Source organism: Phyllobates terribilis, unplaced genomic scaffold (genome assembly GCF_046119375.1).
Source record: "Phyllobates terribilis strain yellow unplaced genomic scaffold, ASM4611937v1 Scaffold_3__8_contigs__length_932513732, whole genome shotgun sequence".
Taxonomy (NCBI): Eukaryota; Metazoa; Chordata; class Amphibia; order Anura; family Dendrobatidae; genus Phyllobates; species Phyllobates terribilis.
In genome coordinates this window covers 863,627,780-863,653,698 of record NW_027362763.1, presented here as the reverse complement: position 1 = coordinate 863,653,698, position 25,919 = coordinate 863,627,780, and the positions used below count along the sequence as shown (strand labels likewise).

At 40.4% G+C, this 25,919-nt stretch overlaps 1 protein-coding gene across 1 annotated transcript in view; it reads left to right on the top strand.

Moving 5' to 3' along the window:
* Positions 1–25,919, top strand: part of CRIM1 (cysteine rich transmembrane BMP regulator 1) — an 869,940-nt gene that overhangs the window by 403,350 nt on the left and 440,671 nt on the right. Inside the window, exon 4 of the mRNA XM_073672628.1 lies at positions 6,842–6,962. Coding sequence (XP_073528729.1) covers positions 6,842–6,962 — 121 coding nt within the window. The remainder of the gene's footprint in view (positions 1–6,841; positions 6,963–25,919) is intronic.

Genomic DNA, 25,919 nt, shown 5'->3' with positions numbered 1-25,919 from the left:
TTTTCCAGTATTTCACAATCGAGCAGTTTATTATACTTCACTACTGCTTATCACCGAGTCCAACTCAGTGGCTCGCCGACATACACATATAATGTCCAGGAGCCTTTCAAGTGGCAGACAGGCCCACTTGGCTCCAGTTACAGCCTCCAGCAAAGTCACTTATAGCAACGTCCATATAATGCAGTGTTTTACCTTTGCCGGGTTTTAGCTGCTTCACTCAGTTTTGTTCTGCCACCACTGTGGCTTTACGGCTTCCCAGATGGGGGTCTCCAGCGCTCGTTCCTTCAAAGGCTACTGGTATGTTTTCTCACCTAACATCCAGCCTCTGCCTTTCAGGACTCCTGCCTTCCAAGCCTCTGGCCCTCCAAGGCTACTGGTATCGCTTACTCCTAAGGATCCAGCCTCTGCCTTTCAGGCTTCACCAGGCTTCACCAGGCTTCACTAGGCCTCACTAGGCCTCACATTCTAACGGTGCCCCACACTGGGAGCAGGCCTCACACCTTTCACACCTGTCTCAAATCTACCAGGGTTTATATATCCTCTAGTGCACACACAGGACCTGTGCTGATGTCACAGTCATGTGATCAGACCTTCTGTGTGCACAGGACCTGTGCGATGTCACAGTCATGTGACCAGTCACCTGGGGGAGGTACATGGTCGGCCAAAACACACCCTGGACCATTACAGTAATGCCGCAAGCCGCTGCATTACAATATATATATATACAGTACAGACCAAAAGTTTGGACACACCTTCTAATTTAAAGATTTTTCTGTATTTTCATGACTATGAAAATTGTACATTCACACTGAAGGCATCAAAACTATGAATTAACACATGTGGAATTATATACTTAACAAAAAAGTGTGAAACAACTGAAAATATGTCTTATATTCTAGGTTCTTCAAAGTAGCCACCTTTTGCTTTGATGACTGCTTTGCACATTCTTGACATTCTCTTGATGAGCTTCAAGAGGTAGTCACCGGAAATGGTCTTCCAACAGTCTTGAAGGAGTTCCCAGAGATGCTTAGCACTTGTTGGCCCTTTTGCCTTCACTCTGTGGTCCAGCTCACCCCAAACCATCTCGATTGGGTTCAGGTCTGGTGACTGTGGAGGCCAGGTCATCCGGCGTAGCACCCCATCACTCTCCTCCTTGGTCAAATAGCCCTTACACAGCCTGGAGGTGTGTTTGGGGTCATTGTCCTGTTGAAAAACAAATGATGGTCCAACTAAACGCAAACCGGATGAAATAGCATGCCGCTGCAAGATGCTGTGGTAGCCATGCTGGTTCAGTATGCCTTCAATTTTGAATAAATCCCCAACAGTGTCTCCAGCAAAGCACCCCCACACCATCACACCTCCTCCTCCATGCTTCATGGTGGGAACCAGGCATGTAGAGCCATCCGTTCACCTTTTCTGCATCGCACAAAGTCACGGTGGTTGAAACCAAAGATCTCAAATTTGAACTCATCAGACCAAAGCACAGATTTCCACTGGTCTAATGTCCATTCCTTGTGTTCTTTAACCCAAACAAGTGTCTTCTGCTTGTTGCCTGTCCTTAGCAGTGGTTTCCTAGCAGCTATTTTACCATGAAGGCCTGCTGCACAAAGTCTCCTCTTAACAGTTGTTGAAGAGATGTGTCTGCTGCTAGAACTCTGTGTGGCATTGACCCGGCCTCTAATCTGAGCTGCTGTTAACCTGCGATTTCTGAGGTTGGTGACTCGGATAAACTTATCCTCAGAAGCAGAGCTGACTCTTGGTCTTCCTTTCGTGGGGTGGTCCTCATGTGAGCCAGTTTCTTTGTAGCGATTGATGGTTTTTGCAACTGCACTTGGGGACACTTTCAAAGTTTTCCCAATTTTTCGCACTGACTGACCTTCATTCCTTAAAGTAATGATGGCCACTCGTTTTTCTTTACTTAGCTGCTTTTTGCTTGCAATAATACAAATTCTAACAGTCTATTCAGTAGGACTATCAGCAGAGTATTGACCAGACTTCTGCACAACACAACTGATGGTCCCAACACCATTTATAAGGCAAGAAATCCCACTTATTAAACCTGACAGGGCACACCTGTGAAGTGAAAACCTTTTTCGGTGACTACCTCTTGAAGCTCATCAAGAGAATGCCAAGAGTGTGCAAAGCAGTCATCAAAGCAAAAGGTGGCTACTTTGAAGAACCTAGAATATAAGACATATTTTCAGTTGTTTCATACTTTTTTGTTAAGTATATTATTCCACATGTGTTAATTCATAGTTTTGATGCCTTCAGTGTGAATGTACAATTTTCATAGTCTTGAAAATACAGAAAAATCTTTAACCGAGAAGGTGTGTCCAAACTTTTGGTCTGTACTGTATATACAGTACAGACCAAAAGTTTAGACACACCTTCTCATTTAAAGATTTTTCTGTATTTTCATGACTTTGAAAATTGTACATTCACACTGAAGGCATCAAAACTATGAATTAACACGTGGAATTATATACTTAACAAAAAAGTGTGAAACAACTGAAAATATGTCTTATATTCTAGGTTCTTCAAAGTAGCCACCTTTTGCTTTGATGACTGCTTTGCACTCTTGGCATTCTCTTGATGAGCTTCAAGAGGTAGTCACCGGAAATGGTCTTCCAACAATCTTGAAGGAGTTCCCAGAGATGCTTAGCACTTGTTGGCCTTTTTGCCTTCACTCTGCGGTCCAGCTCACCCCAAACCATCTCGATTGGGTTCAGGTCTGGTGACTGTGGAGGCCAGGTCATCTGGCGTAGCACCCCATCACTCTCCCTCTTGGTCAAATAGCCCTTACACAGCCTGGAGGTGTGTTTGGGGTCATTGTCCTGTTGAAAAATAAATGATGGTCCAACTAAACCCAAACCGGATGGAATAGCATGCTGCTGCAAGATGCTGTGGTAGCCATGCTGGTTCAGTATGCCTTCAATTTTGAATAAATCCCCAACAGTGTCACCAGCAAAAGCACCCCCACACCATCACACCTTTTCCTCCATGCTTCACGGTGGGAACCAGGCATGTAGAGTCCATCCGTTCAACTTTTCTGCGTGGCACAAAGACACGGTGGTTGGAACCAAAGATCTCAAATTTGGACTCATCAGACCAAAGCACAGATTTCCACTGGTCTAATGTCCATTCCTTGTGTTCTTTAGCCCAAACAAGTCTCTTCTGCTTGTTGCCTGTCCTTAGCAGTGGTTTCCTAGCAGCTATTTTACCATGAAGGCCTGCTGCACAAAGTCTCCTCTTAACAGTTGTTGTAGAGATGTGTCTGCTGCTAGAACTCTGTGTGGCATTGACCTGGTCTCTAATCTGAGCTGCTGTTAACCTGTGATTTTTGAGGCTGGTGACTCAGATAAACTTATCCTCAGAAGCAGAGGTGACTCTTGGTCTTCCTTTCCTGGAGCGGTCCTCATGTGAGCCAGTTTCTTTGTAGTGCTTGATGGTTTTTGCAACTGCACTTGGGGACACATTCAAAGTTTGCCCAATTTTTCGGACTGACTGACCTTCATTTCTTAAAGTAATGATGGGCACTCGTTTTTCTTTACTTAGCTGCTTTTTTCTTGCCATAATACAAATTCTAACAGTCTATTTAGTAGGACTATCAGCTGTGTATCCACCTGACTTCTGCACAACACAACTGATGGTCCCAACCCCATTTATAAGGCAAGAAATCCCACTTATTAAACCTGACAGGGCATACCTGTGAAGTGGAAACCATTTCCGGTGACTACCTCTTGAAGCTCATCAAGAGAATGCTAAGAGTGTGCAAAGCAGTCATCAAAGCAAAAGGTGGCTACTTTGAAGAACCTAGAATATAAGACATATGTTCAGGTGTTTGACACTTTTTTGTTAAGTATATAATTCCACATGTGTTAATTCATAGTTTTGTTACCTTCAGTGTGAATGTACAATTTTCAAAGTCATGAAAATACAGAAAAATCTATAAATGAGAAGGTGCGTCCAAACTTTTGGTCTGTACTGTATATATATATATATATATATATATATACATATACACACACAATACACACACACACATATATCTATGCAGTCCTGCTCATCGTTATTGGCACCCATGAAGTTTAAGTACTGTATATACTCGAGTATAAGCCAACCCGAGTATAAGCCGAGGCACCTAATTTTGCCACAAAAAACTGGGAAAACTTATTGACTCGAGTATAAGCCTAGGGTGGGAAATGCAGCATCTTCTGATAAATTTCCCCATTCTGGTAAGTATTGCCCACTCATCCCCAATCCTGGTTAGCATTGCCCCCTCATCACCAATCCTGGTATGCATGGCCCCATCATCTCCAATCCTGGTATGTATGGCAGCCCTCATCCCAATCCTGGTGTGCATGGGCCTCTCATCCCAATCCTGGTATGCATGGCCCCCTCATCCCAATCCTGGTATGCATGGCACCCCTCATCCCAATCCTGGTATGCATGGCACCCCTCACCCCAATCCTGGTATGCGTGGTCCCCTCATCCCCAGTCCTGGTATGCATAGGCCTCTCATCCCAATCCTGGTATGCATAGGCCCCTCATCCCAATCCTGGTATGCATGGCACCCCTCACCCCAATCCTGGTATGCATGTCACCCCTTATCCCAATCCTGGTATGCATGGCCCCCTCATCACCAATCCTGGTATGCATGGCCCTCTCATCCCCAATCCTGGTATGCATGGCACCCCTCATCCCAGTCCTGGTATGCATGGCACCCCTCATCCTTAATCCTGGTATGCATGTCCCCTTCATCCCCAATCCTGGTATGCATGGCCCCATCATTCCCAATCCTGGTACGCGTGGCTCCGCTATCCTGGTATGCATGGCCCCCCCATCACTGCACATAGGAAAAAAATAAACACTTCGCCTCCGCATCTGAGCAGCGCATGATGTCACTGCCATGCGCCCTCAGACGCCGAGGTGAGCTGCGGGAATATTCACTCCTCTCCACGCTGGGACTATGGATGTGGAGAGGAGTGAATGGTCATCCTCTTTAGTAGCTCAGCGATCCTCTCTGCTCGCTACTAAAGAGGATGAATATTTGCTCCTCTCCACGCCCATGGGTGTGGAGAAAAGTGAGTATTAATTTTCTTTAGCAGTGGGCACACGTGGTAGCTGCAGCAGCCGGCTACTGCCTGTGCACTGCTTCCCCGCAACCGCAACAGACCCCCCCCCCCATTATATACTATATATATAAGTATATACCCAACTATAAGCTGAGGGGGGCTTTTTCAGCATAAAAAATGTGCTGAAAAAGTTGGCTTCTACTCGAGTATATACGGTAGTTTTTAAGCTTTGCTATTTTTACACACGAAGCGCAATATTTTACAAAAATGAATTTGTTTTTGCATTGGCATATTCTGAGAGCTGTAACTTTTTTTTGCTTAATTAGCCATATTCGTGCTTGTTTTTTTGCGGAACAGTTTGGTGGTTTCCTTTATACCATTTTTTTTTTACATATGACTTTTTGTTTGCTTTTTATAGAACGATCTTATAGGCCAATCAGCCGCGATTGGTTACAAATCCGGCCTGGGCCGATACCGCAGGGTGTCAGCTGTCATGTATATCTGACACTAGCCGGAATTTCGGCCGCCGGGGGGTGCTATAGTCTTATTCCCAAATATGACCCCTTAACTACTGCCACTTTTATGCATATTGGTGGTTCTTAAAGGGATAAGGAAGTTGCTAAAAATAAATAGCTACAGAATGAAAAAAAAAATCTTTTTTGCCTACCTAAACCTAAAATCACATATGTAAGACATTATCATTAATTGCATTGGTACAATATTCTCCCTACATATTTCTAATAGTCCATGTGGTTAGAGTAGTTGTGCTGAACTACTGTAGCCATGAATAACACATTGCCTCTTCAAAGAGGAAGAGTATTAGAATTATAGTGCCTCCTTCTAGTCCTCTTCCTTTCTGAATAGGCAATTTGCATATTTGATTTGCCAGAGAAGCATTGCATAGCCTATGAGTCTCCTTACACTGGCATGCCAAGCCTGACATGTCACTATCCACAAGGAGAAATGTTAACCCTTAGACACCTTTATATGTTACTTGCCAATAACCTTCTTGTCAAGCAGGAGTGTTCCATAGCTAAATAGGCAATGGCTTGTACATACATACAAAACCCACCAACGACTATTCCACAAGCTGCTCGTGAGTCCTCAGATAGAGAATAGTGATCACTGGTTGTCCTCATATTGCTTATGTACTAGGAAGTTCTCAAACTTTGCAGTTTTCTTTCAGCTTACTTTCAATAATAGACGTGTAACGTAAGCATCATTTCCCATTCATAGTGTATACTTATCTCAGCTATGTTCACTGAAGCTTAGCTTACATGATGCGAGTAGAAATAAAGAAATCTTGGAAACGACTGCATTATTGTCTGTAACCATTTATTTTCTTTATTTAAATGCTATGATGGTTTAGGCAAATATTTTTTTACTTTTATGAAGAAAAGTTGCACAATTTTCCAATATTCCATCTGCCACAATCTCTGTCTCTGTTTATTTCGTAATTTTCCTGCAGTCATCCAATAAGAAACTTGTCCTGGTCATGTGATGATCACACAGCCTATCACAGTGCAAAGCCCTGTAACATCAGCTGAAAATAAGCAATGAACTTTCCTATTGAATGACTGCAAGCAGAGATCTTGGAAACTGAATATTTGGTGCAGAAAATGTGTAGGGAAGTGGTATATCCAATCATTATGCAATGAATAGCTATTATTTTCTTGAACTATAACACCCCTTTAAATTTGCATCTGTGCCTTCTGCGAAATTGTCTGATGTTCCTGCTAACAATATAAATGTTTATTCTCTTTAAGTGTTCAGTGTGGATTGCAGCACTGTGGAATGTCCTCCAGTCCAGCAGGTTGTGTGTCCGTCAGACAGCTACTCAACGCAAGTCCGACTGACGGCTGACGGATGCTGCACTCTGCCCACAAGGTTTGCCCTTAAATTATTATTATTATTATTATTATTCATCTTTACACAGGTTTCTCTTATTCTTTTCAATATATAGTGTAGAATGAGAAAAAATGTATTCTAGAAGCTTTTTGTCAGTTTATATAAAGGAAAAGGTTTTATCGACAGACCTTAAAATATAATTCACTGTGTTCAGTTAAATTATTGGGATTATAACAGTTTTTGGAGTTTACAGTTGTAAAAAGTCAGCTCGAAATTACTATATTTGACACAATTTTGTGAAAATCAAGGCAAAAAAACATTCAGAGGTTCAAATCCTTTCCTGAATTATTAATAAGAAATATACAATATGTTAAAGTATATCAATTCCAACAATCCTTTGTGAGCGAGACATGTTAGCTTCTGTTCACATGTCTAATTGTTATTTATTTATAACGGTTCCGGTATTTAAAGGGAATCTGTCAGCAGAGAAAACGGGGATTCTATCAAAACTTCACCGAGCAGACCAGTAAGTGACACATCACTGGAATCAACCTCTCTGCCCCTACATCATTTGCTCTCAGATTATATAGCCAAGACCTGCTGATAGGATCCCTTTAAAATTAAAAATAAAAATCTTTACTCACCAATTTTTCCTCCGCCTCCCATCCTGATTTCTGCCCATATTTCCCTGCTGATTTCCTAAGTTTCTATTCTGGCAGGGATGACGTGATTGCTCTTGCTAATTTTTTGAATGGTCACTCACCACCCCGTGCTGAGATAATCGGATCACAGTAAAATGACACCCAGCTCAAACTCTGATCAGAGTCATTACCTTTACCTTAATCGATCCAATTCTTTCAGAAGAGAGAATCATCGCTCGTGTGAATGAGCCCCTGAGTATTTGGTGCATTTTTGATGTTGCAGATTTTCTTCAGCATTTCTGAACCAATCAGCTACATTATGTTACTTTTTTTTTAGTCTGTTTTTTTTTTAACTCCTTTTTTCCTGTTGTGGTTATTGTCTATTTTTGCTATGTGATGTTTTAAATAAAGCTGCTTAGTTTTGGATACTTCTTGTTACTTGGCTGTGATAAAACTTTATTGCTAAAGTCATGTTCAGATTACATATGTTTTAGTGCATTTCCATCGCTGAAATTCACTAAAACACATGAGTTTTTACTTCATAGAATCATAGAATCATAGAATGGTAGAGTTGGAAGGGACCTCCTGGGTCATCTGGTCCAACCCCCTGCTCAAAGCAGGATTCACTAAATCATCTCAGACAGATGTCTGTCCAGCCTCTGTTTGAAGACGTCCATTGAAGGGGAACTCACCACCTCTCGTGGCAGCCTGTTCCACTCATTAATCACCCTAACTGTCAAAAAGTTTTTTCTAATATCTAATCTGTGTCTCCTCCCATTTAGTTTCATCCCATTGCTTCTAGTCTTTCCTTGTGCAAATGAGAATAAAGATGATCCTTCTACAATGTGACAGCCCTTGACATATTTGTAGACAGCTATTAAGTCTCCTCTCAGTCTTCTTTTTTGCACGCTAAACATTCCCAAATCCTGCAACCGTTCCTCATAGGACATGGTTTGCAGACCAGTCACCATTCTGGTCGCTCTTCTCTGAACTTGCTCCAGTTTGTCTATGTCTTTTTTAAAATGTGGTGCCCAAAACTGTACACAGTATTCCAGATGAGGTCTGACCAAAGAGGAGTAAAGACCGATAATGACTTCACGTGATCTAGACTGTATGCTTCTGTTAATACATCCCAGAATTGTATTTGCCTTTTTTGCTGCTGCATCACACTGTTGACTCATGTTCAGTCTATGATCTATTAGTATACCTAAGTCTTTTTCACATGTACTGTTGCTTAGCTCTATTCCTCCCATTCTGTATATGCTTTTTTCATTTTTATTGCCCAGATGTAGTACTTTGCATTTTTCCCTGTTAAAAACCATTCTGTTGGTTGCTGCCCACTGCTCCAGTTTATTTAGGTCTTTTTGAATCCTCTCTCTCTCTTCTCTAGTATTAGCTATCCCTCCTAGCTTTGTGTCATCAGCAAATTTAATCAGTTTACCCTCAATTCCTTCATCTAAATCATTGATAAAGATGTTGAACAATACAGGTCCCAGGACGGAGCCCTGTGGTACCCCACTTGAGACATTCATCCAGCTGGATGTGAAGCCATTTACAACCACCCTTTGAGTCCGATCACTAAGCCAGTTATGAATCCACCTAACAGTTGCCTGGTCCATTGCATACTTGGTCATTTTTTCAATAAGGATGGTGTGAGATACTTTGTCAAATGCTTTGCTGAAGTCAAGATATACTATATCTACAGCATTTCCCTGATCCACCCAGTCAGTGATTCTGTCATAGAAGGAAATTAAGTTAGTCTGACATGACTTGTTAGTTACAAACCCATGCTGACTCTGGTTAATCACTTCATTCTTATCCATGTACTTACATACATGTTGTTTAATAATTTGTTCAAAGATCTTTCCTGGTATAGAAGTCAGACTCACCGGCCTATAGTTCCCTGGGTCCACCTTCTTCCCCTTTTTGAAGATAGGAACAACATTTGCTCTTCTCCAGTCTTCTGGGACTTCTCCTGTTCTCCAAGAATTTTCAAAGATTATGGAGAGTGGTTCTAAAATTTCTTCTATGATCTCCTTCAGTACTCTGGGGTGTAATTCATCTGGACCTGGAGACTTGAACTCATTTATGTTAGCTAAATATTCCCTCACAATCTTTCTGTTTACAGATAACTTGGATTCCTCTATTCCTCTAAAAGGACAGTGAAGATCAGTTGATGTTACATTTTCTTTCTGAGAGAAAACAGATGCAAAATAGGAATTAAAAAGTTCGGCCTTCTCAACATCCTCTCTTACCATTTCTCCATTTTCATCCTGTAAAAATCCTATAGCATCTTTGACTTTTCTTTTACTTTTGACATACCCCCAAAATCCTTTTTTATTGCTTTTGACATCTCTTGCAAGCCTTAATTCATTGTCAGCTTTAGCTAACCTGATACGTGCCCTGCAGGATCTGCAGACTGCATTATAATCTTCTTTAGATATGCCTCCCTCTTTCCATTTAATAAACATTTCTTTCTTTCTTTTTAGCATGTGTTTAAGTTCTGTGTTCATCCATCCTGGTTTCCTTAAATGCTTCCCATTCTTCCTACTTTTCGGGATTGTTAACGATTGTGCTTTGAGAATCTCATTTTTAAAAATTTCCCATCCTTCCTGGACATTTTTGTCCTTAAGGACATCCAGCCATTGGATCCCTCCTATTCTCTTTCTGAGTCTCTTAAAATCTGCCTTTCTAAAATCTAACCTTGAAGTTTGAGTCTTCACATGTCTTCCTCCTCTAGTTATCCAAAATTCTATAATAGCATGATCGCTGCCTCCTAGCGTCCCAGCCACCTTTACCTCCTCAACCATTTCCTCCCTGTTTATAAGGATTAGATCCAAAGTAGCAGATCCCCTTGTTTTCTCCCCTACCTTTTGGAAGATAAAGTTGTCAGCAAGAGAGGATAAGAATTTGCTTGACCTGTTAGTTTTACTTGAGAGAGATTCCCAACAAATGTCTGGATAGTTGAAATCTCCCATGACCACTACGTCATATTTTTTGGAGAACTTGGTCATTTGATACATAAAGAGTTCATCCATATCTTCAGCTTGCCCAGGTGGCCTGTAGTAAATGCCTACAATGGTGTCCTTTCCGTTGTTCTCTCCTTGTATTCTTACCCAAACAGTTTCCACAGAACTCCCAGTCTCTGAAGCTTCAATCTCTGTGCAGATATACGCTTTTCTAACATACAATGCGACACCTCCTCCTCGTTTATCAAGTCTGTTTCTTGCAAATAAGTTGTATCCTTTTAGCCTTTTATTCCAATCATGTGTATCGTCCCACCAAGTTTCAGTGATTCCAATAACATCTTATTCCTTTTCCTGCGTTAGTAGTTCCAATTCTCCTTGTTTGTTGCCCATGCTTTGTGCATTTGTATAAAAACATTTTAGTTTGTGATTGGTTTCTCTTCCTCCCATATTTTTATTATTTAAATTGTTTTGTCTTTGTTCTTCCTTTCCACTTCCAGTAGCAGAGATCTCAATAGTATTTGTCAGCTGTATGGCTTTTTCTGGCCTTTTGCTTCCCTTCCCACATTGTTCTAGTTTAAAGCTCTTCTGATGAGTGTAGCAAGGCGACTTCCAAATACATGTTTTCCAGTCTTCGTAAGGTGCACCCCATCTCTAGCAAGTAGTCCATCGTATAGGTAATTCATTCCGTGATCCAGAAATCCAAATCCTTGTTGACGGCACCATCGACGTAGCCAGTTGTTCACCTGTAGAATCTTATTCCACCTCATTGTTCCATGGCCATCCACTGGGATGATGGATGAGAAGACCACCTGCGCTCCCAATTCTTTCACTTTCTTGCCTAAGTCTTCAAAGTCACTGCAGATGGTTTCCAGGTCCTTTCTTGCGGTGTCATTTGTCCCCACATGTATTAGCAGGAATGGGTAGTGATCTGTAGGTCTGAAGAGTCTTGATATCTTGTCAGACACATCTTTAATTTTTGCTCCTGGAAGACAGCACATTTCTCTTGAGGTTATGTCTGGTCTGCAGATAGCGGCCTCTGTTCCTCTTAACAGGGAATCCCCCATGACCACCACTCTCCGTTTTTTCTTCACAACATTCTTCTTTCTCCATCCAGGAGGATTCTGAGGACTTACAAGGTTATTCATTGCTGGCAAAGTCTTATTTTGCTGTATTTCTTCATGGTTCTCCTGCGTGAGAGCCTGGTACTGGTTCCTGAGCAGTATGGGTGCTGACTGCCTCTCGATCCTCCTGCTTCTGTGGGTCACATGCTTCCATTCCTCTGTTTCGTCAGGTGCAGTTCGAATTTCTTCTCTTTCTGAATCATGAAGAGATAATTCTGCTCTGTCTAAGAACTCTTCACCTTCCTTAATGATTTTCAAGGTAGTTAACCTCTCTTCTAGATTTCGCAACTTTTCCTCCAACAGGGACACAAGCTTGCATTTCTGGCATGTGAAGTGTGGCTTTTCCACTGGCAAGTCTGTGAACATGTAGCAGGATATGCAGCTCACCAAATGGCTCCTGGACTCTTCCATGTTCTTACTGTTAATGTTCTGAAAACAGTGAAAAAAGCTTAAAAAAAAAAAAAGCTAGGCGCGCGGTACTTGCGGATTTTCCTCATCTAATTCAAGTCTATGGGAAAAATCCGCAAATAAAAAGCATATTTACTGGAAGTAAAATTGACATGAGTATTTCAAAATTGCATCTCAGGTTCATTTCCACACCGTAAAAAAAAAAAGCACAGTGGGCATGAGATTTATTTAAATCCCATATACTTTGCTAGAACTGCACTATGCTGTCGTTTTTGCAGACCAAAATATGCAATGGAATAAAAGGCACTAAATACTCAAAGTAGTTTAAAGGGGTATTCCCATCTTCAAGATCCTACCCCAATATGTAGTAGGTGTAGTAAGTAATAATATTCGCAAATACCTCCAATTAGAAATGTAGTAGAGTTCTTCTGATTCTCTATGCCTCTATCCTCATGTGCAGGCTTTGCAGGACCTTAGGTATCCATGGTTACGACAACGGATATAGTGATAGTTAGTTTGCTAGTGGTTGTAACCATGGACACCCAAGGTCCTGCAATGCCTGCACTTGAAGAAAGAGATATAGAGAATCATAAAAACGATACTATATTTCTAATTGGAGGTATTTGCTAATATTATTACACCTACTACATATTGGGATAGGATCTTGGAGATGAGAATACCCCATTAAGGCTGTGTGCCCACGATAAATCTTTGGTGAAGTTTTCATGTTGTGTATTTTTGATGGGTCAAAAGCCCAGCGTCTTACAATTTTTCAGGAAAGTGGATGAGATTTATAGAAACCTCATGCCCACTCTGCTTTTTTTTTACTTAGCATAAACTAACCTGCAGTGCGTGTTTCAAATCCACAACATGTCAATTTCTTTTGTGGGTACACTAATTTTTTTGTGCAGGTTTTTCCAATAGAATTGCATTAGATGCAGAAAATCCGCAAGTAAAAACGCACAAGAGTTTTTAGTGCATTTCGGCGGTGGAAATGAATCAAAATTTTATGTAATCTACACATGCCTGTGTCTATAAAGTGTTGTCAGAGTCAAATACCAGAAAGTATCAAAAACAAATCAGCTTTGTTTAAAACTTAACATACCAAAGAAAGACCAAAAATGCAGCTGCAAAAACGCAATAAATATGCACCTTAAAAAGCGCACTCAAAAATGCAATGAAAAAAACGCAAGTAACCTAATTTATTTAATAGATGCAGAAATGGTGCAGAAAATCTGAAACATCAAAAACTCACTATAAGCTCATCGTGGGAACATAGTCTTAAGCCCATGTTCACAGCTTTAATATTTAGTCTGTATTTTACATCAGTATTTGTAAATCAAAATCAGGAGTGGATGAAAATTGCAGACGTGGTGAACGTGTTTCTATTATACTTTTCTTTTAATTGTTCCACTCCTGATTTTAGCTCACATACAAGTTCTTGACAAATTCTGATGAAAAATACTGACTAAATATTGAACATGTGAACATGGCTTAAATTTTGTTCTCAAGTTATTAACTTGCTTTAATTAGTTAGATAGCATGAAAATAAGCAATTTGCATTTGACTTGTTTTATTTACATGGTGTCATTGTCCTACTGTGAGAGCTTTCATTTTACATAGTGTACAGCTTGTTTCCAAAGAGATTGACCACCAGAGTCTTGGCGAGGTGTGTGCAGTAGTTACATTCCAGGAGTTGACTTTTAAAAGCCCAATCAGCTCTCTTCAGCCCTTCGATTTTTATACAGCAGCTGCTCACCTCCCTTCCCCTTCCTTACAGCTCCTGAGGAGCTGTTATTATCAGTTCTGTGTAATCACAATCCCAATATATCACAATATAGTGATAACAATGTAGGCTCAGAACAAACCACTGATGAATTTGTTACAATAGAACTCGTTTTACTAATAATACAGTTCTACTATTCACCATAGCTATCTCTCAATTAGAAAAGGCCACCCTCCCAGAAACTAGGAAGTAAGGAGACTGCTTAGCTCTGATCTGCTCAAGAGACAACTTGAGAATATTCCTTTAACCTAAGAGTGCTAGCTTTCGAACCAAACCTTAGTGGTGGCAGTTCGGGGTGATTATTTCTGAGTATGAGAAGTACACTTCCCACATCCAATCACTCGCCCGCTCATGTCACGTACACCTCAAAAACATCTCTAGAATTTGACCTTTTCCTACCTTTTACTCGACAAAAACTCTTACTGTACCTCTTATTCATTCTCGTCTGGACTATTGTAACTCTCTACTAATCGGTCTCCCTCTTACCCAACCCTCCCCTCTCCAATCCATCCTGAATGCAGCAGCCAGTATCATATTCCTTTCCAACCGCTACACCGATGCCTCCACCCTATGCCAGTCATTGCACTGGTTGCCCTTCCAATACAGAGTTCAATATAAACTTATCAATCTCACCCACAAAGCGCTCCACGTTTCAGCACCACCCTATATCTCCTCCGACTAAGAGCCCTCTAGATGGATAAAAAAGTATTAATGGCCCAGGAGGGGGGTAGGTTAATAAATAAGGAATGAAGGTTTACATTTTTTCTTATAATTTAAAAACCCCTTTAGGACTTGTCATGATTCTTCCTCCTGCCTCAATGTATGGCTTCGCTTCTGCCTGTTTACATTTATCGTCTGCATCTTGGGAGATAAATAGCTGAAACTTTTAAAGCAATGCATAGAGATAATACAAAAATTGCCGAACATCCATAAAAAGCTTTTGAAACTAGTCAGGTAGAAAGTAAGAAAAAAAAGACTAAATAACATTTTTTTGTTTTTCAGCAATGTTCCTTCTTAATGGAAAGAGCGCTGGCAAAAATCCAGGCGCATAATAGGCACGGAGCAGTGTGACAGAATAGTAAGAGCAGGTTTTACGTGTTATTAAAGGCTAAATCTTGATGAATAAGGGCAGAGTTGGCATGGGGGCTAATAAGTAGGTAAATCGCCACTGCTTCTCAAACGTGCAAGCTTGACTTTGCGATCGCAAGGGAGGGAAAAAAAAAACATTTCCGCTTCACGCAACCCAGGCAAAAAATGAGTAACGGGAACAGTCAAGAAACAAATTAGGGATAATTCATTGGCATTGTGTTTTCTGTTTAACAGTGAAAGGAAACTGCTTGTAGCTCACATGTAATCCAAAATAATCAAGTTGAGAGATTTTGCAACACATTAATCATCTCCAAGACAGATTTATAACCTGGCTGTTAATAGCCTAATTTCATAACATGCTGAAACAGAAGCTCCAGGGAGAGTTTAAGATACGACTGGTCGGTAAATCTAAAGCCCGATAGTTAAGAAAAAGAGAAAAGGGATTCTGTAGGTAGGAAGGAGGAGGACAGGGAAGAAATACACATAAACTGCAGCAATTAGAGCACAGCCCCACTTAGTAATGTATATTGGATTTGCAGTAAAGAAAAAGACATGTAATTTCATGTCCTGATATTTTTACGGTTTCTTCATAGTTCAGTAGGTATGTTTAATAACTTTTCAACTTTAGCCCAACAGGATATAAATGCAGCGTACTATAACTCAGAGGCCACGCTGATGGCAGGTTTTTCATGGTGTCCTCATAGGCAGTAAGTCACAACACAATAAAAGGAGATATTTTGTATACGGCACTGGGTTTAGCATTTAGGGGGAAGCACCAGAGGAATTAGGGCTAAAGGCCCCTCTGCTACTTCAGAAGGTACATGATAGGTGACGAGCCCAATTACAGATTGCACATCAGAACCTACAAATGCCAGGTTGTCCTGACAAAAGAGAGAGATTTTACTTTTGCTTCTTCTCCTGTTAAAAAAGGAGAACACCAATTCCATAATATGGACTTCATTAATATTAAAGGCAACCTTTCACCAGGGTTTGCAATATAAACTAAAGCCACTATCTTTAAAGGGGTAATCCCATTTCCAAGATCCCATCCTAATATGTAGTAGGTGTAATAATAATAATATTAGCTAATACCTCCAGTTAAAAATGTAGTGTAGTTTTTCTGATTCACTAGGTCTTTTTCTTGATGTGAAGGCATTGCAGGACCTTAAGTATCCATGGTCACGACCACTGATAAAGTCACAGTTAGTTAGCTAGCTGCTAGTGGTCGTAACCATGTATACCTAAGGTCCTGCAATGACTGCACATGAGGAAAGAGACTTAGCGAATCTGAAAAACTATACTACATTTCTAATTGGAGGCATTTGCTAATATTATTATTATTACTCCCACTACATATTGGAATGTGATCTTAGAGATGGGAATACCCCTTTAATTGCTTTATTATTGCAGCACATCAATCTGTATCTAAGCCTCCAACATTCCCTGTATATTCCAAAAAATACCTTTTATACTTCTGGATGGTGTTTTTTCTTTCTTGCCACCTCCTCAGTCGCCAGAGGTGCTGTCCTCTTGGCTTGATTGACGTGAATGATACGTCCTACGTCATGCTCAAACCACTGCAAAACATGTCCATGCGCAGGCGCTCTTTGCTTTGGCTTACTAAGGGCAGAGCAAAGTCCTGTAATACGCCAGCACCTATTAAAGGGTGAAGTCAGCGCCGGGGCATCCGCTTCACACTACTTTGCTCTGCCTGTATGCCAGAAATATAAAAGATATTTTTTGGTATTTGCAGGGGTAATTGGAGGCGTAGATACAGGTTGATGGATTGCAGTAAAAGTACAGTTAAAGGGGGTGGCTTTAGTTGACATTGGGAAAACCTGGTGACTGGTTCCCTTTAAGGATGGGGGGTCATTTACACATTAAGGGGTCGCAACGGTCTCTTCCTCAGAATTAAGAAACATCACTATGCAAAAAAACAAGGTGACAAATGTTTAATACATAAAAAGGGCACCAAAAGGCTTTTATGAAAGTCGCATGTTCAAAGGAAGGAGCAGGGTTACATTAATGAGCAAAGAGAACAATCAAAGAGAAAAGTATGATGTTAATTAAAAACATGAATACACTTAGAAGGTAAAAACGCTGCACATATAGTGAGCGCTGTCCGTGTAATTTATGTTGTAGAGCGTTCTACTTTCCGTAAGGTTCAGGGCAATGGTATACCTTGGAGCTCATGGGTCCCAATGCAAAAGCTCCAACTGGGCCCCAAATTATTGCAAGTCTGTAATGATATTGGTCTTTTCATATAGGCCAAAGGGACTTTTTGGGCCCCCTAGGCTACAGGGCCCGGGTGCGATTGCAACCCCTGCACCTATTGTAGTTACGCCCCTGGTTCAGGGGTCCTGATACAAGTGATTACTATACTCATTTGTTGGTTATTTACATTGAACAGATACATAGTACTAACAAAAATAGACTGCACCAAATAAGTCATTTGAAAAGTAAATGCGTATTATGAAATGTTATATTATAAACGGAGCGGAGCAATAACACCCATCATGGACCTGTTGGATAGGGCAGTAATAAGGAAGAAATAAAAAACAACCAGCTACTCCCGGATAGAAGAATGGTTACAAAATATCACTATTAGTAACATAAATAAATAATAAATTGAGCAGAACAGTAACTCCCATCATGGACCTGGCTGATTTATTATTTATTGCCTGGAGTTACTGTTCTGCTTGATTTATTATCTATTTATGTTACCAATAGTGAGATTTTGTAACCGTTCTTCTACACTGAAGTAGCTGGTTGTTTTTTTTCTTCCCTATTACTACATCTATGATTGGTGATGTGGCTCCACTCCATTTATAATGTACCATATCATAATAAGCTTTTATTTTTCAAACTGCTCATTTGGTGCAATCCATTTTTATTACTTATGTATCTGTTCAATGTCAGTAACCCAGAAATGAGTGTAATAATCACTTGTATCAGGTCTCCTGATCCTAATAGAAACAATTTTCTACATCATAATGTAAACTTACATCAATCACCATATGTGCAGTGTGTTTTTACCTTTGCATATATATTCATCTTTTTAATTAAATTATACTTTTCTATTTGTTAACATAAGTTTTTTGGCTCCTTTTTAAGTATTTATACATGAACCAACCTTTCTTACTGTATGATCACTGAAATGTCCACAGGTAATTATTACGTGAGCACTAGGATCATTGAATGTAGTGGCCACCCGATCAGGTTCTTCAACATATCTTCATTCTCTTGATTGGGGCAATGTTGCATTTTCCTACCCAGCACCTGGTCATGAGTATGTGCAGAGCAATGGCAAATAGTGCCCTAACCTCTTTGTTATTGGGATTGCAGGAGTTCCAGGGGTCAGACTCCTATGATCATGAAGTTCTACTGTATCTAATTTAAAACCAAAGTCGATGGGATGACAAAGGGACCACAACATCCAAGAGGACATTTGGCCGGGTTCGGAGTTATCTTTAATACTGGCCGTATAGACTAGCTATGTTCACACATTAATCTCATAAATCCAAATAATCAATTATTCCTAGACACTTTAAAACAATAATAGTACGCGCCCCCGGAAGAAGCGAAAGCTAAACGGAGTCGGAGTGAGGGAGACCCCTCTCCTGGTGGCCCCTACTACAGGTAAATTGAACATAAAAAAATTGGATATCAGTATGCAGACAATGGCACGTCAAACAAAGTCGTAATCCACCACACCTGTGCTATATTACTAGTGCAGAGAAACGAAGAGATCCATTAATCTAAAATGGTCAATTTTTATTTCATCAATCAATACAAATATGACTAACAAGATTTAAAAATACAATTAGCTAAAAAACAGAGTGCCCAGTATGAGGGACTAGCTCCTGCCTAGGAATATAATTAGAATAAAGGCTTATAGATAAATGTAACCATCATAATATAATATTATAAAGGACTCCCGTAAAGTGAGTATTTCCTCATAGTATATATAGTAGAGTTAATGGCTGTCTATAATATAGCGGGTACAGTATACGATCTTATGAAGGGACACAAATTAACCCTTTGGTCAGATCCAAAACAATAATGCCCGATTGTTAAAGAAAGCCAAAATGACAATACATGCAGTAAGAGCCATATACCTGATAAAGATGGTGCCAGGAAAGGAGCCAAAGTAAAGAATAGCCAAAACCAGAGCAGGACGCTGTCCCCCTTCACCCCGACGTGCGTTTCGCCCGCTTGCTTCTTCCGGGGGCGGAGCTAGTCCCTCATACTGGGCACTTTTTAGCTAATTGTATTTTTAAATCTTGTTTGTCATATTTGTATTGATTGATGAAATAAAAATTGACCATTTTATATTAATGGATCTCTTTGTTTCTCTGCACTAGTAATATAGCGCAGGTGTGGTAGAGGTAAATTTAGCAGCATCCATCTTTATAGGACAATCCCTTTATGGATTTTTGACTATACTATTTAACGGTGTGGTCAGACTATGCTTTGTTTCCATTGATGCCAGCTATATGATTGCATGTTGTTACATCTGCTGTTCTACCATCTTAAACCACAAATTGAAGGTATTTTCATATTATACACCTAATGGTATTATACCATCAACAAACCTTCTGGTCAGCAGCAGGCTACTACCACTTACACACAGCAATGGCACCATGAGATTGTGAAGGCATTTAGCACTAGGCACTTTATTTAATTACATTATAATACTGTCTTCAAACATAGTGAGCTATTAATAAAATCATTTTTGTGATATACCATTATACTGTGCTTAGTTATATTCTAATGCTCTAGGCTTCCACCATTTGACAGATGTTTTATTGTGAATTGTGATGTTCTCCCCTCCATTGTGAGGTTCCCCCTTGTTTTCTTGATAATTTCATTGTTTTTAATTTTATCGATAAAGTTTTGTAATTTTTATATTTTGTAGCTAGAGTCTCTTTTTCCCTGATCAGTGGCCATGACCGATAGTGATCCTGGAGTACTCTGTTCACACATTGCGTTTTTTCAGCACTTTTTTTCTGCAGCAAAGCCTGATCTCTTGGCAGGAAAGAAGCTGCATCAAAAACATAGGTTTTGGTGCATTTTTTGGTGCGTTTTTCAGGATCCCAAAGTTTAGCTTTGCTTCTACCACAGAAGGATGAACACAGGTCACCAATGCAAGACATATGTGAAACCATATTAACCAGAATTTCAAATGTAACAGTGGGGGAGGTGAATTGTTCAGAAATAGTTTACCTAAGACACTGGCAGTGCATTGAGTTTGTATGACACTATTTATTTTTTACACTATGGTCTGCCATTCAGATCCACAGGCATTGTTCTATTTAACACCTAAGTGAGCCAAAGATATTGTTCAATCTCACAAGTAGCTCTGCCAGTGTTTAGACTGTACACATCACTAATTTAATCACACTGCACTAATACAAACTACCATCTCAGTGACCAAGACAAGATGGTAAAATCACAAAAATAAATGTGTTTCACTATACTGCTGTACTTGCTTATTTTCACTAAAACGGAGCAAAATCTGATAGCTATGTTCACACTAGGCATTTTTTCACTACCCATTACTTCCAATGGGTGAAAAACGCTGAAAAAACACTGAAAAAACGCTGAAAGAAGTGACATGCTCTATTTTGCAAACAAACATTCAAAGCACAAAATCCTGATAAAAAGAAGATGTGTGCATGAGATTTCTGGAATCTCATAGACTTTGCTGGTACTTTAAAACGCAGCTGATAATTTGCATTAAAAAAACGCATCAAAGAAACATTGAAAAAAACAAATTGTGTGAACATAGCCTAATACAAACTACATTAATTAGCACAAACTGTATAGTTCACGGGGTGGGAAGTAATGAAGGTTTTGTACTTCATGATCTCATTAAACATGAAGAAGACCTGAAGCTCATCCAGGAAAGCAGACACATCCAGTGTTCACGTCTACTTTGCTTGGAGTGTTATCCTCACTTTCTTATCACCTCCATGCTTAAGATGAACAAATATTTGCTGCTGAAACGTGTTATGTCGTAGCATGAAACTGAGAGAAACAATTCTAAACAAGAGAGGATGAAAAGCCATCCTGCTGGATAACAACCCTATCCTCCTCCGCCAGTCATTTATTGCTTTACTCATAATATTTGAAAGAAATACCTTGTAACATATTAGGTCCCATATGTGACATACACAGTTCTATTATTGTCAGTGCCAGCTTCCCTGATTTAGGGGACAGTATAGGAGGACACACTGCTGTACATGCTGGTCCATCTTTCTGTAAAGGTTTAAATAAAAGTGTGGTCTCTGGAACATAGATCTTGTTTAGCACCTGTCCAGTCACCAGAAAATGAATTGACATTCATCATTTGTAATAGACGATAGCAACCATGCGTATTAACTTGTTGGAGTCACCGGAAGACGGCATTGCTTTTCCACTCCAAGTTTAATAGTAAACATTTTTCATCGTGACGAAAATCTTCCGATCGTCTGTAAACACACCATCCATTCCTTTCTTTCACCGCGTTAAGGTAAATAAAAAGGCTTCTCTTTCAAAGGATTTGTCAACAGATGCATCATATCTTTAGAATGTGCACTGTGTGTAATGTATTGTGCGCACGACAGCTACGCTAGGTTTGTAGGAAACTGTCATGCAGTCTTCACAGCGCACCGAGATCTATTCTTGTTAGAATTTATGGCATCACACACGATTATGGAGATTAACATTTTTCAGAATTAGGAGATTTTTAATCAAGAAACATGTTGACCTGTGTAATACGTAATCTTAAAAAAAACATAGGGCTGTCAAATAAAACATACAAACTGCTAAGAATGTATTACTAGGTTATTAATAGCAATCGGGTAAATGGTTCAGCATATCTTTATACACTGCTCAAAAAAATAAAGGGAACACTCAAATAACACATCCTAGATCTGAATGAATGAAATATTCTCATTGAATACTTTGTTCTGTACAAAGTTGAATGTGCTGACAACAAAATCACACAAAAATCATCAATGGAAATCAAATTTATTAACCAATGGAGGCCTGGATTTGGAGTCACCCCAAAATTAAAGTGGAAAAACACACTACTGGCTGATCCAACTTTGATGTAATGTCCCTAAAACAAATCAAAATGAGGCTCAGTATTGTGTGTGGCCTCCACATGCCTGTATGACCTCCCTACAACACCTGGGCATGCTCCTGATGAGGTTGCGAATGGTCTCCTGCAGAATCTCTTCCCAGACCTGTACTAAAGCATCCGCCAACTCCTGGACAGTCGGTAGTGCAACGTGACGTTGGTGGATGGAGCGAGACATGATGTCCCAGATGTGCTCAATCGGATTTAGTTCTGGGGAACGGGCGGGCCAGTCCATAGCTTCAATGCTTTCATCTTGCAGGAACTGCTGACACACTCCAGCTACATGAGGTCTGGTATTGTCCTGCATTAGGAGGAACCCAGGGTCAACCGCACCAGCATATGGTCTCACAAGGGGTCTGAGGATCTCATCTCGGTACCTAATGGCAGTCAGGCTACCTCTGGTGAGCACATGGAGGGCTGTGCAGCAAAGAAATGCCACCCCACACCATTACTGACCCACTGCCAAACCGCTCATGCTGAAGGATGTTGCAGGCAGCAGATCGCTCTCCACGGCGTCTCCAGGCTCTGTCACGTCTGTCACATGTGCTCAGTGTGAACCTGCTTTCATCTGTGAAGAGCACAGGGCGCCAGTGGCGACTTTGCCAATCCTGGTGTTCTGTGGCAAATGCCAAGCGTCCTGCACGGTGTTGGGCTGTGAGCTCAACCCCCATCTGTGAACGTCGGGCCCTCATACCACCCTCATGGAGTTGGTTTCTAACCGTTTGTGCAGACAAATGCACATTTGTGGCCTGCTGGAGGTCATTTTGCAGGGCACTGGCAGTGCTCCTCCTGTTCCTCCTTGCACAAAGGTGGAGGAAGCGGTCCTGCTGATGGGTTGTTGCCCTCCTACTGCCCCCTCCATGTCTCCTGGTGTACTGGCCTGTCTCCTGGTAGCGCCTCCAGCCTCTGGACACTACGCTGACAGACACAGCAAACCTTCTTGCCACAGCTCGCATTGATGTGCCATCCTGGATGAGCTGCACTACCTGAGCAACTTCTGTGGGTTGTAGAGTCCGTCTCATGTTACCACGAGTGTCAAAGCACAACCAACATTCAAAAGTGACCAAAACATCTGCCAGAAAGCATTGGTACTGAGATGTGGTCTGTGGTCTCCACCTGCCAATAATTTCCATCTATTGTCTATTCCATTTGCACAACAGCATGTGAAATTGATTGTCAGTCAGTGTTGCTTCCAAGTAGACAGTTTGATTTCACAGAAGTTTGAGTTACTTGGAGTTATATTCTGTTATTTAAGTGTTCCCTTCATTTTTTTGAGCAGTGTATATATATAAAAAATAATATCTATTGTCTATTCTTTATGCACTGCAAAATGACTGCACCAATTTGCCTCAAATTTGCCACATAGGTAAATTAGGCGCTTCGGAAGGTTTCACAGTTGGTTTCACCTCTTTACGACCTACAGTCCTCGACATATTCGCCAAAAATAGCAAAGCAAATATTAATTTATGAGCAAAGGACTGGATCAACCTGCCCTAAATTTGCCATATACGGTAGATAAATCTGGCACTCCAGAACGTATTACATCGGGTTTCACCTCTCTGGAATCTATCGTTTTCAACATATTCGCCAAAAAATTAAATAAAAAAGCAACCTGATTTCCGCTCTCTTGGACCTACCTTTCTCTATATATTCGCAAAAAAAAACAAAATACAAAAGGAAAGATTAATTTACAGGCAAATGACTGGTCCAATCTGCCCCAAATTTGTCACATAGTTAACCCTAGAACGCATACCTGGGGCCTCGCAGGCCCGCCCTGTTAATTGTTTTCTATTTTCTGCAAGATTACTTTAGTTAGAATTTTGAAACTCTATGTATTCCTCAGGTATATAGTTGTTTGTCATTTTTGTTTGAGTTATTCCATGTTATTTGCACACGGGCCTAAAAGGCCCCAGGTATGTGAAAAAGTAGATTTTTATGGTCATGCGTTCTAGGGTTAAATCATGCGCATCAGAAGGTTTTAGACCAGGTTTCAACTCTTCAGAACCTACCGTTTTCATTATATTTGCACAACAAGGAATACAAGAGCAAATGCTTCATTTTTAACCACACACAAACAAACAGTTATACTAAATAGACCTGTGCAAAGCTGAGTGTGTCAGATCACTTAATAAAAAGTCTCCTGACAAGCATTTTTCCTGCTTTCAGAGATATCCAGCAGTACTCTGAATGCAGCTCTGGAAATGCAGTTCTTTAGATGCGTTTTCCAATGAATGACATTGAGCACCTATCCATCACATACAGGTGCGTCTCACAAAATTAGAATATCATCAAAAAGTTAATTTATTTCAGTTCTTCAATACAAAAAGTGAAACTCCTATATTATATAAAGTCATTACAAACAGAGTGATCTATTTCAAGTGTTTATTTCTGTTAATGTTGATGATTATGGCTTACAGCCAATGAAAACACAGACATCATTATCTCAGTAAATTAGAATACTTTATAACAACAGTTTTAAAAATGTTTTTAAAATCTGAAATATTGGCCTACTGAAATGTATGTTCAGTAAATGCCCTCAATACTTGGTCGGGCTCCTTTTCCATCAATTACTGCATCAATGTGGCGTGGCGTGGAGGCGATCAGCCTGTGGCACTGCTGAGGTGTTATGGAAGCCCAGGTTGCTTTGATAGCAGCCTTCAGCTCATCTGCATTATTGGGTCTGGTGTCTCTCATCTTCCTCTTGACAACACCCCATAGATTCTCTATGGGGGTTAAGGTCAGGCAAGTTTGCTGGCCAATCAAGCACAATTATATTGTTGTCTTTAAACCAGGTATTGGTGCCTTTGGCAGTGTGGACAGGTGCCAAGTCCTGCTGGAGAATGACATTTCCATCTCCAAAAAGCTTGTTGGCAGAGGGAAGCATGAAGTGCTCTAAAATTTCCTGGTAGACGGCTGCGCTGACTTTGGTCATGATAAAACACAGTGGACCTACACCAGCAGATGACATGGCTCCCCAAACCATCACTGATTGTGGACACTTCACACTAGACCTCAAGCAGCTTGGATTGTGGCCTCTCCACTCTTCCTCCAGACTCTGGGACCTTGATTTCCAAATGAAATGCAAAATTTACTTTCATCTGAAAACAACACCTTGGACCATTGAGCAACAGTCCAGGTCTTTTTCTTCTTGGCCCAGGTAAGATGCTTCTGGTGTTGTCTATTGGTCATAAGTGGCTTGACACAAGGAATGCGACACTTGTAGCCCATGTCCTGGATACGTCTGTGTGTGGTGGCTCTTGTAGCAATGACTCCAGCAGCAGTCCACTCTATGTGAATCTCCCCCAAATTTTTGAATGGCCTTTTCTTAACAATCCTTTCAAGGCTGCGGTTATCCCGGTTGCTTGTGCACCTTTTTCTACCACACGTTTTCCTTCCACTCAACTTTTCATTAATGTGTTTGGATACAGCACTCTGTGAACAGCCAGCTTTTTATAGCAATGACTTTTTGTGGCTTACCCTCCTTGTGGAGTGTGTCAATGGTTGCCTTCTGGACATCTGTTAAGTCAGCGCTCTTCCCCATGATTGTGGAGCCTACTGAAACAGACTAAGGGACTTTTCTAAACGCTTCGTAAGCCTTTGTAGGTGTTTTTTTATTATTCTAATTTACTGAGATAATGACTTTAGTGTTTTCATTCACTGTAAGCCATAATCATCAACATTAACAGAAATAAACACTTGAAATAGATCACTCTGTTTGTAATGACTCTATATAATATAAGTTTCACTTTTTGAATTGAAGAACTGAAAGAAATAAACTTTTTGATGATATTCTAATTTTGTGAGAAGCACTTGTAAGTGATTAAAGGGAATCTGTCAGCAGGTTTTTGCTATGTAA